This window comes from Copadichromis virginalis, linkage group LG5 (assembly GCF_057382275.1).
Source record: "Copadichromis virginalis isolate Kocher_CV1m ecotype Utaka linkage group LG5, C_Virginalis_male_GT1.1, whole genome shotgun sequence".
Lineage (NCBI taxonomy): Eukaryota > Metazoa > Chordata > Actinopteri > Cichliformes > Cichlidae > Copadichromis > Copadichromis virginalis.
The window spans coordinates 21,239,366-21,255,057 of NC_140622.1; the positions used below are offsets into that span (position 1 = coordinate 21,239,366).

Genomic DNA, 15,692 nt, shown 5'->3' on the forward strand with positions numbered 1-15,692 from the left:
ACATTGCATAAAGAAATGCAGGCAAGTGAACAAATGAATTGAGGAACATGAAGGATGATCATGCTTGAACACAGGTGTAAAATGTAACGTAAGCATCCAATTATGCTCTGTGGAAAACAAAGGGGTCCGAAGTGTGCCAAGGAAATATTCCCTACACCATCAACACCAGCCTGAACTGTTGATATAAGGCAGGATGGATGTAGTCAAAATGGCACAAAAGAAGAAAAAGTGACTTGAAAGAGGCTTCAGTCACAAAGCCTGCTCAACTGGGCAGTGTCGCAGTAAGAACTGTGACCAAAGTGAAATCTGGATTTCGATCTATAGAAAAGACAAGCGATTAGAGCTGTGAAAAGGCTACATTCATGACCATGTCCCTTAGGGAAAAAAGTGCAGTGTCTATGAATGGAGTCATTTGATCTCATCACCATGAGCCTTCTGCTTGACCATTTTTGATTGCATGGTACAAAGACTGGGTATATAATGGTGGCTATGAAATATTAACTTCATATATAAAATACATTTCAAGATGTACTTTTCTCAAAAAAGAAAATCATCCATTGACCCTCTTCCAATGTTTTTTTCCACAATTTGAAATCTAAAGCAATGTTTGAACATGAATATCTCAAATACTACACAATAAATGGACTAGTTCTTATATAGCGCTTTTCTCCCCTATGTGAGGACCTAAAATGCTTTGTTCTTCACAAGCAGAGACTTATAATTGTGTCATTGTCTTCACAAATCCTTCTTTTTTCACAATTCCTTACACCTTGAGAAGATTCCACATTTCAGATGAACTGATCCCCACAGCACAATACTCCTACCACTGTGTTACATGGTGGAGATGGTGTTCTTTGGGTTGTACGCCTCTTACTTCTTCAAACACAAGCAGCATTTCTATGAGCCATGAGCACAGAGCTCTAGCTTTGTCTCATCTGACTAAAGGATACACTTCCAGTATACAGAGTCTTTCTCCAAGTTTTCTTTAGCATACTTCAGTCTAGCCTAAAGGTGTCATTCCTGCATAAGTGGAGTTTTTCTTGGTCTGCAACCTCGCAGTCCATTCCTGTGCAGGGTTCTAGTGATTGTCTTCTTTGAGACTATCATTTCTGACTTGGCTCAGTCATTGAGTAATGTCTTGGCAGTTGTTCTTTAGACACATCTCTCACTTGATTTCTTTCCACAGTGTCTGAAATCTTTTGCTTCCTATCTCTGCCAGTACAAGCTCTCACATTTCGCAAGATACATACCTTCATATGCCAGGCTTGTTCTGTACTGTGTGGCACTCTTTGAATTTCTTGACAGAAATCTAAATTGATTAATTTTGCTTTTGGTATAATGCTTTCTCTGGTGACAGCTCAAATCTTTGCTAAGGGTTTTAATACTATGTGTAAACTGAAAGACAGTCCTCAGTTTTGACCTGATTTTGCAAGCTTTGAGCATTACAAAGTTAAAACCCGTCATTGCACAACAACGGTTTGTGCTGTGGGTCAATGAAAAGACCAGTTTTTCCGGGGGGGGGGGGGGGGGGGGGGTAATAATACTGACCCTGGTAATCATCCTTTTTTCTGAAATTATTTATGCTTTCTAAAGAGCAATATTATGTTTGCAAATGCTATGTTGTAAACCCCTTGCTATATTAAAAAAAACACTTGGACAAATGTTGACAAAAACTTTTAAATCATAGCGAGGATAATAATTTTGTCCTCGTCAGTAATAATAGCTCATTGTTACACAAAACATTTGCATTCGGTCCCCGTTAAAATTTACAGTCTTCGCTTTATCTAACTGCCTGGAGGATAACGAGCTCTAAAAACCTATCATGTAAGTGAAAGTTATCATCAGGTTAGCGAACACAGAGTTGAAGCACAGAATTGTAAGATCATTTTTATGGGAAACTCGCTGTCAGTCAGTTGGCATTTGAATGTCCCGTAACTTACCGGTTTAGTAGTGTTAGTGACTGAACGCTGGAGTGCAATAGCAGCTCTCCGCGGCTATGCACCACCCGTAGAGGAAGAATGAGGCAAATGAAGCCCGTCCCAGTGCGTGTGTTTCAGCGCGTTCACGTTACCGGCACACAGGCTGCATGATGGCCGAGGGAGGCGGACCCGAGTCGGGTAACGCAGCGGACTCCGACTCGGAGCCGGTAGCTGCACAAATACCGACTCCTTCAACCGAAAGTCAAAAACAGACTATTGGGTCTCTTTTGAAAACGTCTCTGAGAAAGGGTGACGAATGGTAAGCTAGCGGCCACCAATACTTGGGTCTTTAGCTATCATTAGCCGATAAACAGGAAGTGTTAGCATGCTAAGCTAGCAAGCTAATGACAGCAATGCTTGTAAGCTTGAACTCGATAGCTGCTGTGCTAATGATAGTTTGGCAGGCTAGCACGCTTGCTGCTAGTCAGCCCGACATTTGAATTTCTCTATTAGTACTAATGCCTGTATTAACAGATATTATCCTTGACGCACACAAGCAACCCAGCTGCCAAGTGACTCATTTGCACGTTAATTAGTGCCTGTTTTGTGATGAGTTGAGCGGCGTTAGCAGTCGTGGTAGCTAGTGGACTGTCAGAATAGCTAAGGCCCTGGATTCAGATTGTAGTTTCTTTTTCCAGTGAAACAGTCTCGTTGTCAGTTGCGGGATGATGATGAGGAAATGGGCCCGCTGACAGAATTAATGTGAGAAGTAGTTACCTGCTTGTCATGACATACCGGTTAAACCGTGTGACGTTCCCCTTACCGGCAAGCCAACTATGTTAGCTAACATAGTTTCAGACCATTAACACTGCTCAGGCCTGGGCATACTGCAGCCGGTGTACTAAAGAGGCTTCACCTCAGCCAGTAAACACAACACCACAGACATGTGAGATGGGCAAGCGTGCCCGTTAATCTCATTTGTTAATAGAAGTGGGTGCCAAACGACCAGGTCACGTTCATTCTTGCAGCCACTAGCTGCAAAGCTAACCTGTTTTTCTGGAGTTATTTAAATGACTCGGCCCTTCCATTTATGGTATTGTTAAAATTGAACTACTGTCCTTTGGTATTCATTTCCAGGAGCCTTAAACACTGTCGTGTTGACACGAAAGAGCCATAGTCCAGCTTTTTGAATTAGCATTTGAATGCGTGTTGCAGTGTGGATACAAGTTTATTAACCAAAGGAGATTCTTTAGATGAGATTAAGTCAAACTAGCTTGCAGTTACTATAAATGCCAAGGCAGTTTGGTATTGCATAATCTTCTGGGAAAGTGTAGGGCTGTGTGCCCTTTTATACCATACCTTTTAGAATCTCTTGACCCTTTTTTATGCTGGGGGAAGAAATCCATTACGAGATATAAATGTTAAAGCTTTTAAGGGGAAAAGAGGATCTTCCAACGAGTGATATGTTTTTCTTTAACTGTGACTGATCAATTTGTTTTAGGTATCTAATAGACAGTCGGTGGTTCAAACAGTGGAAGAAGTATGTGGGGTTTGACAGCTGGGATATGTACAATGTTGGAGAACGAAGCCTCTATCCAGGACCAATTGATAACTCTGGCCTGTTCTCAGGTAAAATTGTCATTTTAAAAAGAATCCCCTAATGGACTGCTGTTGATTTTGCTTGAACAATATAAGTTCCACACAGAAATAAAAAAACAAAACATTTAGTTCTTTAGCTTATACTTATGTGTGTTGTTTTTTTTTTTGTTTTTTTTCCCTTTTTCTCCTTAAAGACCATGAGACTCAAGCCCTGAAAGAGCACCTTATAGATGAGCTTGATTATGTCCTAGTACCTACTGAGGCATGGAATAAGCTAGTGAGCTGGTACGGCTGCCTTGAGGGCCAGAGACCTATCGTCAGGAAGGTAAGGCTGTTAAAGATATTCTTAATTTTAGCCCTGTACCAGAGTGCGTGGACTGGGCTTCCAAATGTCTCTTTTCTTCTCTAGGTCGTTGAACATGGCATGTTTGTCAAGCACTGTAAAGTGGAGGTCTATTTGCTGGAGCTGAACTTGTGTGAGAATGACAATATGGACAATGTTGTTACACGTCATTTCAGTAAAGCTGATACTATAGGTGAGCATCCACATGTGTAATTTATACGTTGGTGTTTGCTGAATAAAACTATTTGACTCTTCATGCTTATTTATCAAACTTTTCTCATTTTTAGACACTATAGAGAAGGAGATGAGAACACTGTTCAATATCCCATCAGAGGAAGAGACCAGGCTCTGGAACAAATACATGAGCAATACGTACGAGCAGCTGAACAAGCCAGACAGCACCGTACAGGATGCTGGTCTTTTCCAGGGACAGGTAGTGCTATTCAAATAAGACTGAGATTATTGTTTGACTACAGCTCAATAATAAACTTGTGTGTTATATTCACAATCAAGGTTAGAGAAGATGAAGGCATTAATTCAATTCTTTTTTTTTTTATAACAGCGGCCACTGAATTCCAGATCAGTCATAGCAGCTTTCAAGTTAGAAGAAAAATACAATGTATTAGAATAAAGAAACATTAGTTAGTCACAAAAGTGCAGGTCATAAACCTAACTATGGCTAATGTAGTTTTGGTGGCATATGGCATATGTGTAGCATTAAACTCAAGCCTGAGATGTGTAAAGTCATGCATGAAATTCAGGTGTGCCAACCTAGCTTTCATGTCGAATATTTTCCCAGGTGCTTGTGATTGAGCGCAAAAATGAGGATGGTACGTGGCCCAGACAAGCTTCACATCCCAAGTAAGCTTTTTTTTAATTTTTTTTTTTTACTTCTTCTCCTCTCCAGTCACGCAGGCATGTTTGTTTACATATTTAAGAATGTGCTTTTCTGAAACACGATTTCATTCTTTCTTACTAGATCAAGTACAACCCCATCCAGGAATTTCACTACCTCTCCAAAACTCTCCTCAAACGCATCCCCAACAGTAACCAATGGAGACAGCAACTGCAGCCCTGGATACACGCTGAACAACAGCACCTCATCCAGCAACAGGCAAGGCACCTTTTCTGATCTACTTTTTCTCCCCTCTCTTTTGTTGTTTATTGAAACTTTACCTCTCATGGATAAATACTGGCAAAGCTTGTAAGGCATAGGAGTGATATTTCTTTTCACTGTTTACACACAGCTTGTCACTTAATTTTAAAAAGAGGGGAAAAACAACTTTCCAATATCCAATCTAAGTTTTCAACAAGTAGAGTTTTCAAAGATATTTCAAGGAAATGTGACGACATCTTCCAACTTGTTAAAATTCTTACAAATCATTATATCACATTGTGTTCCCACAGACCACTCTGTAGTTTGTAAGACAAACAAAAATTCTTGACAGGCTGCAAAACTAGGAGTGTGATGTTTTACTTTGTCTGTAATGCCATTAGTCTTTATCTTATCCTTTTAACATCTCAGTTTTTTAATTAAATTTGTATTTATTTGTTTTAGCTCCTTGATGTCACCCAGAATAAAGCACAAAATATATTCACACCAAATTTCAGTAGTTTGCAACTGCATATGTTGTGTCGGTATAATCAGCTGCATGCATTTGCTCTTTATGTAGTCTGCTGCTTTAATGAAATTTGCAGAAATATGTAGACAGTAAATGAGAAAATATTAGTTTTTGTTACATTGAGAGAGTGATTAAAGATCTAAAGATGCCCGTTGTCTATTGTCTGACCATATTTAAGTTTAAAAAAAATGTAGATTGCATGCATGCTTTAGTGTACTAGTATGCTGAATAATAAAGAGCATGTAGTTTATAGGCTTATTTGTAGGACAACTGGGATTTTATATGCACCTAGCTTACTTGATTACCATGTGTTAACAGCTGTATCCTGAATACAATACTACAGACAAACTATCACATCCTTTCTGCCAACAGATATGGGGGCTACAATTCATACAGCTCCTACAATTACAGGGAGTCACAATCGCAGCCTGGCTTATGTGGGCTCAGTAATTTGGGAAATACGTGCTTCATGAACTCTGCCCTTCAGGTAAAAAAAACAACAAGCATTTGCAGCTTCCGCTTAGTGGAAGTGAGCTTTAATATTTCTGTGCACATAATCCTTTTTCGTGTCTTTTCTTTTTTTGGTTCCTGTTCCCTCAGTGCCTGAGCAATGCATCTCCACTCACAGAGTACTTCCTCACTGACCAGTATGAGGCAGAGATAAACAGAGAGAATCCTCTGGGAATGAGGGGGGAGATAGCTGAGGCCTATGCAGATCTAGTAAAACAAATGTGGCTCAGCCGCAGCAGTTATGTGGCCCCACGTACCTTCAAAGTAAGTTGTGTCAAATAGCTTGAACTGAAGTCGGTGTATACCGACTGAATACATTCAGGCAAACTCATCGAGGCCTATGAAGGTAATAATAATCATCCTTTGATTGTCAGACCCAGGTCGGACGCTTTGCCCCCCAGTTTTCAGGCTATCAGCAGCAGGACTCTCAGGAGCTGTTGGCCTTCCTTCTTGACGGGCTCCATGAAGATCTGAATAGGGTCAAGAAGAAGCCTTACTTGGCCCTAAGGGATGCAGAGGGCCGTCCAGATGAGGTATAGTACAGATGTAGATATCGTGTTGTTTTGTCTCTAAAGAGTAAAAGTCTGTCTGATTCTCTCATGGTGGTGCCGAAATATCAACCTTTACAGAACCTTTAAATTTGAAACAGAATGACTGCCAGTCTGCTTTATACTGACAGCTAGACATGAAATAGTTTTTCTGTATAGTAACAAGAAAGCAATATCATCGTTGAATTGATGGTTTTAAAATGCCATCTAATGGAGGTCTTCTTCCTTTTCTCCACTGCTTGGTGAACTACAGATTGTTGCCAAGGAAGCCTGGACAAACCACCGTTTGCGCAATGACTCTATTATAGTTGATATTTTCCATGGCCTCTTCAAATCCACCTTGGTATGCCCAGAGTGCTCCAAGGTATCTGTTACCTTTGACCCATTTTGCTACCTCACATTGCCTCTGCCCTTGAAGAAGGACCGTACCATGGAAGTTTTCCTGGTGCGATCAGACCCTCAGTCAAGACCCACACAGGTGAGTTGGCATTAACCTTCACTCGCTGCTCCAGACCTAAATCCACAGTCAAACTGATAAGTATCTACGATTTGGAGATTTAAAAAAAAATTTGATAGTTGATATGTCTAAGATATATTTCTATATCTCTTTAAAATAGCAGCATAGTCACTGAGAACATCATATGTTGTTTTCTTTGTCTTGCAGTATCGGGTGGTGGTCCCCAAACTGGGTACTATAACAGACCTGTGCAGCGCCTTGTCCAAACTCTGTGGAATCTCTCCAGAAAATGTTAGAATCTTATTCTTTTACATCACGAGTTTTGTCTAATTTATGATGCTCACATGTTTGTTTTTCTTACTCTTGGGAAACAGTTTATAGTTTGTTCTAAATTTGCCTCCTTTATCTTTGTAGATGGTGGTGGCAGATGTTTACAATCACAGATTCCATAAACTTTATAGACGGGATGATGGTCTCAACCAAATCATGGAAAAGGATGACATCTTTGTGTAAGTTTGTGTTATTGACCTGGTGATGATCTGAGAACTCACTCACTGTGGTTGTACAATGTGAGTGTAAGACGTGTTTCCTTTTTTGTGTCAACGCTCTCTGCAGGTATGAGGTACAGGAGGAGAACAGTGAAAGGATGAGCCTGCCTGTTTATTTCAGGGAGCGCCACTCAAAGCATGCTGGAAGCTCCACAAGCACCATGCTGTTTGGCCAGCCTTTACTTATCACCGTGCCCAGACATAACCTCATAGCAGACGTTCTTTATGATAAGATCCTAGAGAGGATTGGGTAAGAACCTACTGTATTGGTAAAAAGAAATTCAGCTATATTATGGTGTAGTAGCAGTGTGCATACAGTACATCTGGCATGAAGAAGTTTAATGGAAAGGGAGCAGAACATGCACACCCTGAATTCTTTCCAGAATTGGTTAACCATGTTAACTCGTATTCCTTGTTGTGTGTTGCAGACGCTATGTAAAACGCTCCCAGAGCCCTTCTACTGAAAGCAGGGCGTCAGCCTCAGCCACCATATCCAGCTGCAGTCAGGCCCCTGAATGTTCTACATCTTCTAGTCTCAATGCCAGCCTGGGTGGCTGTGGCAGTCCCTTATCAGATGGGGCCTCCTGCAGCGCCAGCTCCAGCAATGGCAGCAACCACTCAGGGACCTGCAATGAAACGAATGGGTTGTATGATGGTACGAAGCTGACATCAACTACTCATATCCAGCTGAGGAGTCGTCATCAAGGAGCACTCAAAAAGCATTGCAACAAGAATAATTAGATGTGGTTTATGTCACTGTTTAGGTGAAGAGGAGGCCATGGACCACCAAGTGAGTCCAGAGCCAGAAAATGGCCAATCTGAAGAGGAGGAGGAGGCCTCTGACTTACAAAATGGGTCCAAAGGAGACACGACCAAGCTCTTTACATTCAGCATAGTCAACTCTTACGGAACGGCCAACATTAGCCCGCTGCCTTGTGATGGAAATGTCCTCAAACTTAATCGTCAGTGTACATCTTTAAACTTCAATTGCATGGAAAGTTTCCTTTTTTCAGGCCACTTTACGATAACACAGCTTCTTCCACGTTCTCTCCTCTGCAGCACATTCCACAGTGGCCATCGACTGGGACACAGAGTCGAAGAAACTCTACTATGATGAACCAGAAGCAGAGGTCAGTTGATATTCGTCACACAGTTCTGTGACACAGCACTCATACACTTTGTTTATATTTGTGTAAATATTGTGCTTAGGCTTATGAGAAGCATGAGAGCATGCTGCAGCCCCAAAAAAAGAAAACCACTGTGGCTCTAAGGGAATGCATCGAGCTCTTTACAACAATGGAAACACTGGGAGAGCATGACCCATGGTGAGGACCCTTCAGCATAACTTACTCTTAAATGTTTACACACATTATATTTTATCTAAACTGAATATGTTCTTGTAGGTATTGTCCAACATGCAAGAAACACCAACAGGCCACAAAGAAGTTTGACTTATGGTCACTTCCTCGGATTCTGGTGGTTCATCTAAAGCGTTTCTCATACAACCGATGCTGGAGGGACAAGCTGGACACAGTGGTGGACTTTCCCATCAGGTATGTACTGTCGTGGCAGAATCCTCAGTTGGTCTTTTCACCATTTGGGACTTTGATATTTTACTCAGTTTTCCCTCTTTCCTTTTATTGGCTGTGTCCAGTAGCATTAGCAAATACAGATGCAAAAAAATCCTCCTGCCTTTTATATACTCAGTCACATGCTTTTTACAAATTAACTTTTTAATATTGTACCTTTTGGTAGGAGAAATAAAAAAAACTAAAATTCTCTTTGTCAGCATACTGTTGTCAAGATCAGTATCACACATTTTTGACTTCAGTACTTACAAATAGAACTTCTTGAAAAACTAAATAAGGACATGATTCTCAGTTTATTTTTAGTGTGATTTGTTTATAGATAAGAGAGCAATGGGCTAAACAATGATTTAGTTTTCCACATAGCAGCTACCCATGTAGTGAAGGTAGAAAATAATACTTCTTTACAGAACCTTCTTTGTAAAGATGGTTCCTTCCTTAGTCATGTCAGCTAAATTTCAATTTGCATTGTCAATCAAGATGACAACTCTTAACATCATTAAACCATGACTGATGTTACAGCGTTGATTGAGAGGCCTCTTGTAATATAAATGGAAAAACTGTGTGTTTTAAAAAGATTTGTCTTAAGTTAAAGTTAAAGGAAGTGTATGAAAAATGATTACAACCATTAATGCAGTTTCATGTAAAATAGTGAAAATTTAAAAATAAGGAACTGGAAAACACTGTAGTATTGGTATAGCTTTGACTCTAGAGGGAGCTGTAGTTTGAAATTCACAGAATAACCAACCAGAGCTCTGAATGAGGAAACACTTATTCAACTTACAAGAAGTGGATTATTATCTTATAAACTGGCATGACCCCAAATAGAACATTTAGACCTACTTTCTGCTCTTATCTTTTACGGTTGTGTGGATTTTTGTAATTTGTTTGCCCAGGTTGTTCATTAATCGAGGGCTTTGCAGTTTTGTTTTTGTTTTGTTTTTTCCTCCACATGGCAACTTTGGGCTAGACACCCAAGGTTGCTCCAGAAACCTGCTGCTGTGGGTGTGTGACTGAGGAACAATGGAGTTTGTTACATGACTAAGATGTTAGGTGACAAATGCATAAGATTTCCCAACGCTGGTTAATTTGTTAACTTTTTCCCCACTCCCTCATTAGAGAGACACAAATGTTCTATTGTGTTATAAAAGGGAAGTTGCCTCACAGTTAAGCTAACAGCTACATTTCAATCTTAGAACACCGTTGAGGAACTTGATCCAACGGAAACCACAGAGCAGATTGTGTTGCTGAAATCCTTATTTTAAAACAAAAGTCTGACTCACACTTAGTAAGGATGGCTTAAACAGTGCAGTACATGTAGGGTTTCACCATCTGATGGTATTTTCTCTGCCAGGGATCTCAACATGTCTGAGTTTGTGTGTGACCCTAAGGCCGGCCCCTACGTCTACGACCTTATTGCTGTGTCAAACCACTATGGAGGAATGGGAGGGGGTCACTGTAAGTCAGCATTTAATTTATACAATGAAATTTCCCCTATGTAGTCTTTGATGCCAACTGCTGGTCGCAGTTTTTTTTAGCCTTTAAACATGAACACAGTATATGACAGTATGTGTCAGCAGATGGGGTGCTCAGAAAGTCACTCTGTCTCCAAGGACGCTGCATTTGGTTAAAATGTAATAAGGCGTAGAGCCTCGTACATCATTGTTTTCATTGTGCACTCACACTCAGTTTATTTTTCTTTGATATGCCATCTTTTGTCATAGTGAAGCAGTGTAATCAGACTTTTATGTCTTCCTGAACAAAATTCCTGAAAAGTCATGCGTTAACCTTACACCGTCTCTGTGTAACAGACACGGCTTATGGCAAGAATAAAGTGGATGGAAAGTGGTATTACTTTGATGACAGCAGCGTCTCATCTGCCACAGAGGATCAGATAGTGGTGAGTTTTCAGTGTTGTGTACTGGTGATCACTGGGTGTTTGTTTTCTTTAGTCTTTCAAGTGAAAGAATGATGAGTACTGACACTTGCTGGTGTGTTGACTTTGGTGTCAAGTATTCCTCTTCTAGTAATGTAATCTTACCCGTGTTGTGCCATTACAGACTAAAGCCGCCTACGTGCTGTTCTATCAGCGCATAGACGAAGAAAGCCCCTCTAAACCTCAACCTTCGGCGTCATTGGGAGGAGCCCCGGAGCCAGCCGATGACCACATGGACACAAATTAGGAAGCCCAGATGAAAAGGGACACACACTGAAGTGCATATGGCAAATAGAGACACTCGGACGCACACACAAAGCTACTTTAGTGGCAGAGGATTCCACAGACATAAAATTATTAATCCTACCTTCCCTGTATTTTGATTTGTCTCATATGTTGTCAGCTACAGCCATCAGCCTTGACATAAGAGTGAACTGTGAGACTTTCCTCCCTGCAGCGGGTGGTCTGCTGATTTCTTAAAGTAGTTTGCTAGTCTGGATTGAAGAGGAATATAAGTGAATATAGAAACTTAAGGTTAGAAGTGCCCTCAAATATATAGATAAACAAATGTTTCTGTTGCCCACAAGACCAGTCAGAAATATTTAAAACAAAAAGCCAAATGCATTTGTTTCAACCAAAGCGATCCAAGGTATTTATGATAAAATGAACAAACTGATGTGTTTCCAGGATGCTGGCTTTGTGCCTAGATTTATCTCACATATTCTTGCTGTGCTAAGGTAAATTTTAGCAGTGTGATGTGCACACATGACAGTACATGGCACCTTCTTTGTTGAAAGAATCCTGTTACCTTATGCCACCTGTTTAAAGTGAAACTATTTCTGAGGGGATCCTTCGGCTTCAGACTACCGGTAGCAGTGGATCTGTGCCGCATCTAGACCACAGAGAGGGTGTCTCATTTCAAGGTCCCTAACATCTAGATCTTGACATGAGTTGTGGCAGAAGCTGTTTTGGGGGGTTTGTTTTTTTTTGTTTTGGCCTTGCTCTAGTTCAGCCATGAGTTGTTTTTTTTTCTCCCCCGAATATGTTTTGATGCACAGCACGGGCTCTGCTCTCGGGGCCCTAAACTCATGAGAGGAGTCTTACCCTGCTCACAATTTGTATTTTCTTTTTTTTCTTTTTTGTAATCATAATGAAAAAAGCGGCCTTTCAATTCCTGCAACCTGTTTAAAAAGGAGGCACTTTGAATTCTCCGTGAAAATCTACCTGCTTCTGGTGTATCTAGAAATCATGGAAGTGTATGGTTAGACCTTTAGCATTAAAGGGTTTGGTCTGTCATATGCGTCCACATAATTTTAATGTGTCTTTTAAGCTGCCTGACCGGACCCTTAGTTCACTTGCGATAGCTTGTCCTAATTAGTCTTGTACAATAATGCAGCTCTGTATTGAAATGGCTATGATATTTGATATCTTCTAAGCACACTGAGTGAAGCGAAATAAACTAGAATAAAAGTGGTGCTTTATTCATGAAACTTGAACTTTGCTCCTTATCACAAGGAAAAATGTGTTAGATGTCAGATGGGGGTGGAGGAAAGCAGTCATTTAACAGCATTCTCACTGAATGCAGGCACTTTGAGCCAGTTTTCCTTCCAGTGATACTAATACAGCAGTTGGCTCTTAAGTAAAGTTGAAAGTGATTCTTTTATTTTATATTATTGAAGGCCAGACATACACAACAATCCCCTGGAGCACATTTGTAAGTGGTGACTGGATGTTTTGAATGTGATCAAGTAAAAACTAGAATACATTTACTTGTGACAGTTAACACTTAATATAATGTAATCCCACAAGGCTTGTTCTGGGGCATAAATCTGCACCTGGTTTTATAATGGCACGCTAACATACAGGGCCTTTGGGTGTCCTCCCTGCTGGTTGGTCCTGGCATCATGTTGTTCAAACTACCTAAACAATCATTCATGCCTAAAACTAGAAAAGCTTTATATCTGTAATCTAGATATGTAACTGAAAACACAGTTCAGCAGCAGAAAATCTTGTCTTCTTATCCACCCAAAATTATGTCAGCAGTTCAAACTCGATCTGTACATAATCAACACTATTTTAAATAGGTGTAAAAATGATTGTTCTCATATTTATCTTGTTGCCGATATCTGCAGTTTTGTTTTTAACTGAAAAATATTTGAATTCAAATTACAATAAAGACTGGAAGCCTCAACAAGCTCACTTGTTTGGACATGCACTGCAATATAACACAGATTGCCTCTGGTTTCAGGTGATGCGATACTTAAATGTACTTTGATACAAAGCGTAATAAAGCTCAAGTCCTCAATGAGGTGCTTTGTTTAGAATAATTGCATGCAATATAACCCTCACGCTGAAGCTGTAAGTACTGCTGTCTGTGTTAAGATAATTACCTCTGGTTGCAGGTGATGCAACCTAAATTGCCTGCCAGTAATGCTGACTGTTTGCAAAAGGAACTCTGATGTACAATTACATGTAAGCACAGGAAACACACCTGTAATCAGGTGTACTGTAGCTATATACAAAGCCAACACTTGCCTGTGGATGAATAATCTACCACTCATAACCTTTCCCCAGCCCTCCTTTACAGAAAATGTCTGAGTATTTTTAGATATGCTAATAAGATTAAGCTGACAAAATAGTCCCTCAAATATGACCTTTAAACAAGAAAATATATATAAATATATATAATTAGGAGTCAGAGAAATGTTTGCAAAAAATATATTTATTGATCCCCTTTAAACTTGACACCACAGCTGTGCTTTACATGCACCCAGCGCAGCTTTGAAGAGATAAAACAGTCCTGCCTTTTACATTTCATCAGATATCCTCCTCACAGTTTGGTTTCAGAGGATTTCTTCATTTAGTAAAAAAAAAAAAGAAAGCAGGAGACAGCTACTGCGTACAGGAGAGCACAGGTGGTGAGTTTAGGTGGCATCTATTGAAGCTGTAAGCGCAGTGGTGTTTCTCTCGTTATGAAGGCTACACACACACATAGTGCTAAGCTGCAGGCTGCTTCAGCATTTAGGACGAGGTTTTAATTCGTCTGGCTGAGGAGCTTCTTGATGTCTCCCTCGATGTCGATGGTGAGGAACCTCCGGCTGTAACGCTTGAACGGCACACCGTCCGGCCCGATGAGGAACTTCTCGAAGTTCCAGGACACGTCGTTCCTGCACACCGGGCTCCAGATGATCAGCTTGGGGTCGGTCATCAGAGACGTTGCGTCGTCGCTGGGTGTTGGAAGCTTGTCCTTCAGGAACGCAAACAGGAGGTGGGCGTCCTTCCCGTTCACGTCCATCTTCTCAAAGAGCTGAAACTTGGGCTCGAAGCCATTTCCAGGACGGACATACTTCAGCGACAGGAGGATCTCTTCATTCTTGCAGTTCTCCTGCACACAGTTACACTCTTGGCTCATTCTTATCGGGAAGAACCAGAAAATACAAACTTCCCTGTTCCCTACAGCAAGTATTCAATATTATTTGAATCCCACCAATAACTATGTATCAATAAGTAACTAGTAACAATAACCTGTGTAGTCCTTCAGCGCCTTATAAAATATTAACCATTTTAAAGTATATTTCATATTGCGTAAAAACTCTTTGTTGTAAGACGAAAATCTCACACACAGCCACAACTTCCTCCTTGCTAAAAGTCACCAATGCTTTGCGCATTCAGCTAATATAATAACAGCACTAATAACCTATGGATTTAGACGTGTCTCTTGTACTTACAAGCTGACTAATATTATACTAAAGCCCGATCTAAAACTTGCCAGTAAACTTGGGAACTATACAAGATTAAACCTTTAAATAAGGGGTGGAAATAACTTCCTCTAATTTGATTAAATACAAATAAGTCAGCCATTTCCGGGAAAATAGGATAAATTAACGGTGAAAGCAGGAAATTTAGAGTAACGATACTTACAGAATGATTATTTCTAGACTGACGGGATAGAAAGGCCTTAGCCATGTGCTTCAAAGCGCAGATAGACGGGATAAATTTCTCACCTGATGGCCGAACTGGTTGCAGGGTACTCCCAAGATCACAAGCCCCTTGCTGGCGTACCGCTCGTGGAGCTCGTTCATCTGGGTGTAATCCCTGACGGTCGTACCTCAGAGAGAAGCGACATTCTCAATGAGGACGACTTTGCCCTTTAGGGACGAGAAATTAAACGTCTCCCCGGTCAACAGTTTGGCCGTGAGGTCGTAAAAACTTGTAGCCATTGTTTTCTTTTCTTTTCTTCCTCCTTTCTTCAGGTAGAGCAGATGCCTTCTTCACTACCAACACAGTGCGCTCTTCTGTTTCTTTGGACCAGCTTTATATGGTCAAAGAGCTTGTATTGCCTGCCAAGATAGTTCACTCCCTGAAATTAGTGGGCTGGTATACCACGCAGGGCGATAACCTGCTCCAAACACCCCTGAGAACCTGTGAATTGATATGTGTACATGTGAATTGATATGCACATGTACACTGTCTGTATTGATTGCACATTTGTGTCCTGCCTCTTTTCCACTGCCTCAATTTGGCTGCAGGAGCAAAGCCAGGCCTACCTTGGTGCTTCTTCAGAACTAGCCCACATTTTCTAAATTTTCTGTGGAAACAAAATCAGCTATTTGAGCTGCATCTG

General features: G+C 40.7%; 2 protein-coding genes across 2 annotated transcripts; one reads left to right on the top strand and one right to left on the bottom strand.

The window, feature by feature from the left end:
• Nucleotides 1-1,920: 1,920 nt before the first annotated feature.
• usp4 (ubiquitin specific peptidase 4) lies at nt 1,921-12,549 on the top strand. Its single transcript, XM_085456645.1, has 22 exons — nt 1,921-2,238; nt 3,421-3,548; nt 3,713-3,843; nt 3,928-4,054; nt 4,149-4,294; nt 4,661-4,722; nt 4,841-4,975; nt 5,856-5,970; nt 6,084-6,257; nt 6,368-6,526; nt 6,795-7,019; nt 7,206-7,289; nt 7,413-7,507; nt 7,614-7,796; nt 7,975-8,201; nt 8,311-8,508; nt 8,606-8,676; nt 8,756-8,871; nt 8,950-9,099; nt 10,487-10,590; nt 10,944-11,032; nt 11,193-12,549. Exons 1-22 carry the CDS (start codon nt 2,087-2,089, stop codon nt 11,313-11,315), a joined length of 2,994 nt encoding a protein of 997 aa, XP_085312771.1. The 5' UTR covers nt 1,921-2,086; the 3' UTR covers nt 11,316-12,549.
• Nucleotides 12,550-13,770: 1,221 nt separating this feature from the next.
• Nucleotides 13,771-15,385, bottom strand: gpx1b (glutathione peroxidase 1b). The gene is made up of 2 exons (XM_085456646.1): nt 15,073-15,385; nt 13,771-14,453 (listed from the first exon to the last, which is right to left on the bottom strand). The coding sequence occupies exons 1-2, from the start codon at nt 15,286-15,288 to the stop codon at nt 14,103-14,105; spliced, it is 567 nt and encodes a 188-aa protein (XP_085312772.1). The 5' UTR covers nt 15,289-15,385; the 3' UTR covers nt 13,771-14,102.
• Nucleotides 15,386-15,692: the final 307 nt, after the last annotated feature.

Coding starts and splice junctions, on each gene's coding strand:
- usp4 (XM_085456645.1), top strand. CDS start 2,087: ATGATGGCCGAGGGAGGCGGACCCGAGTCGGGTAACGCAGCGGACTCC. Junction 4,295..4,660: donor CTGGTCTTTTCCAGGGACAG/GTAGTGCTATTC, acceptor ATATTTTCCCAG/GTGCTTGTGATTGAGCGCAA. Junction 8,677..8,755: donor ATGATGAACCAGAAGCAGAG/GTCAGTTGATAT, acceptor TATTGTGCTTAG/GCTTATGAGAAGCATGAGAG.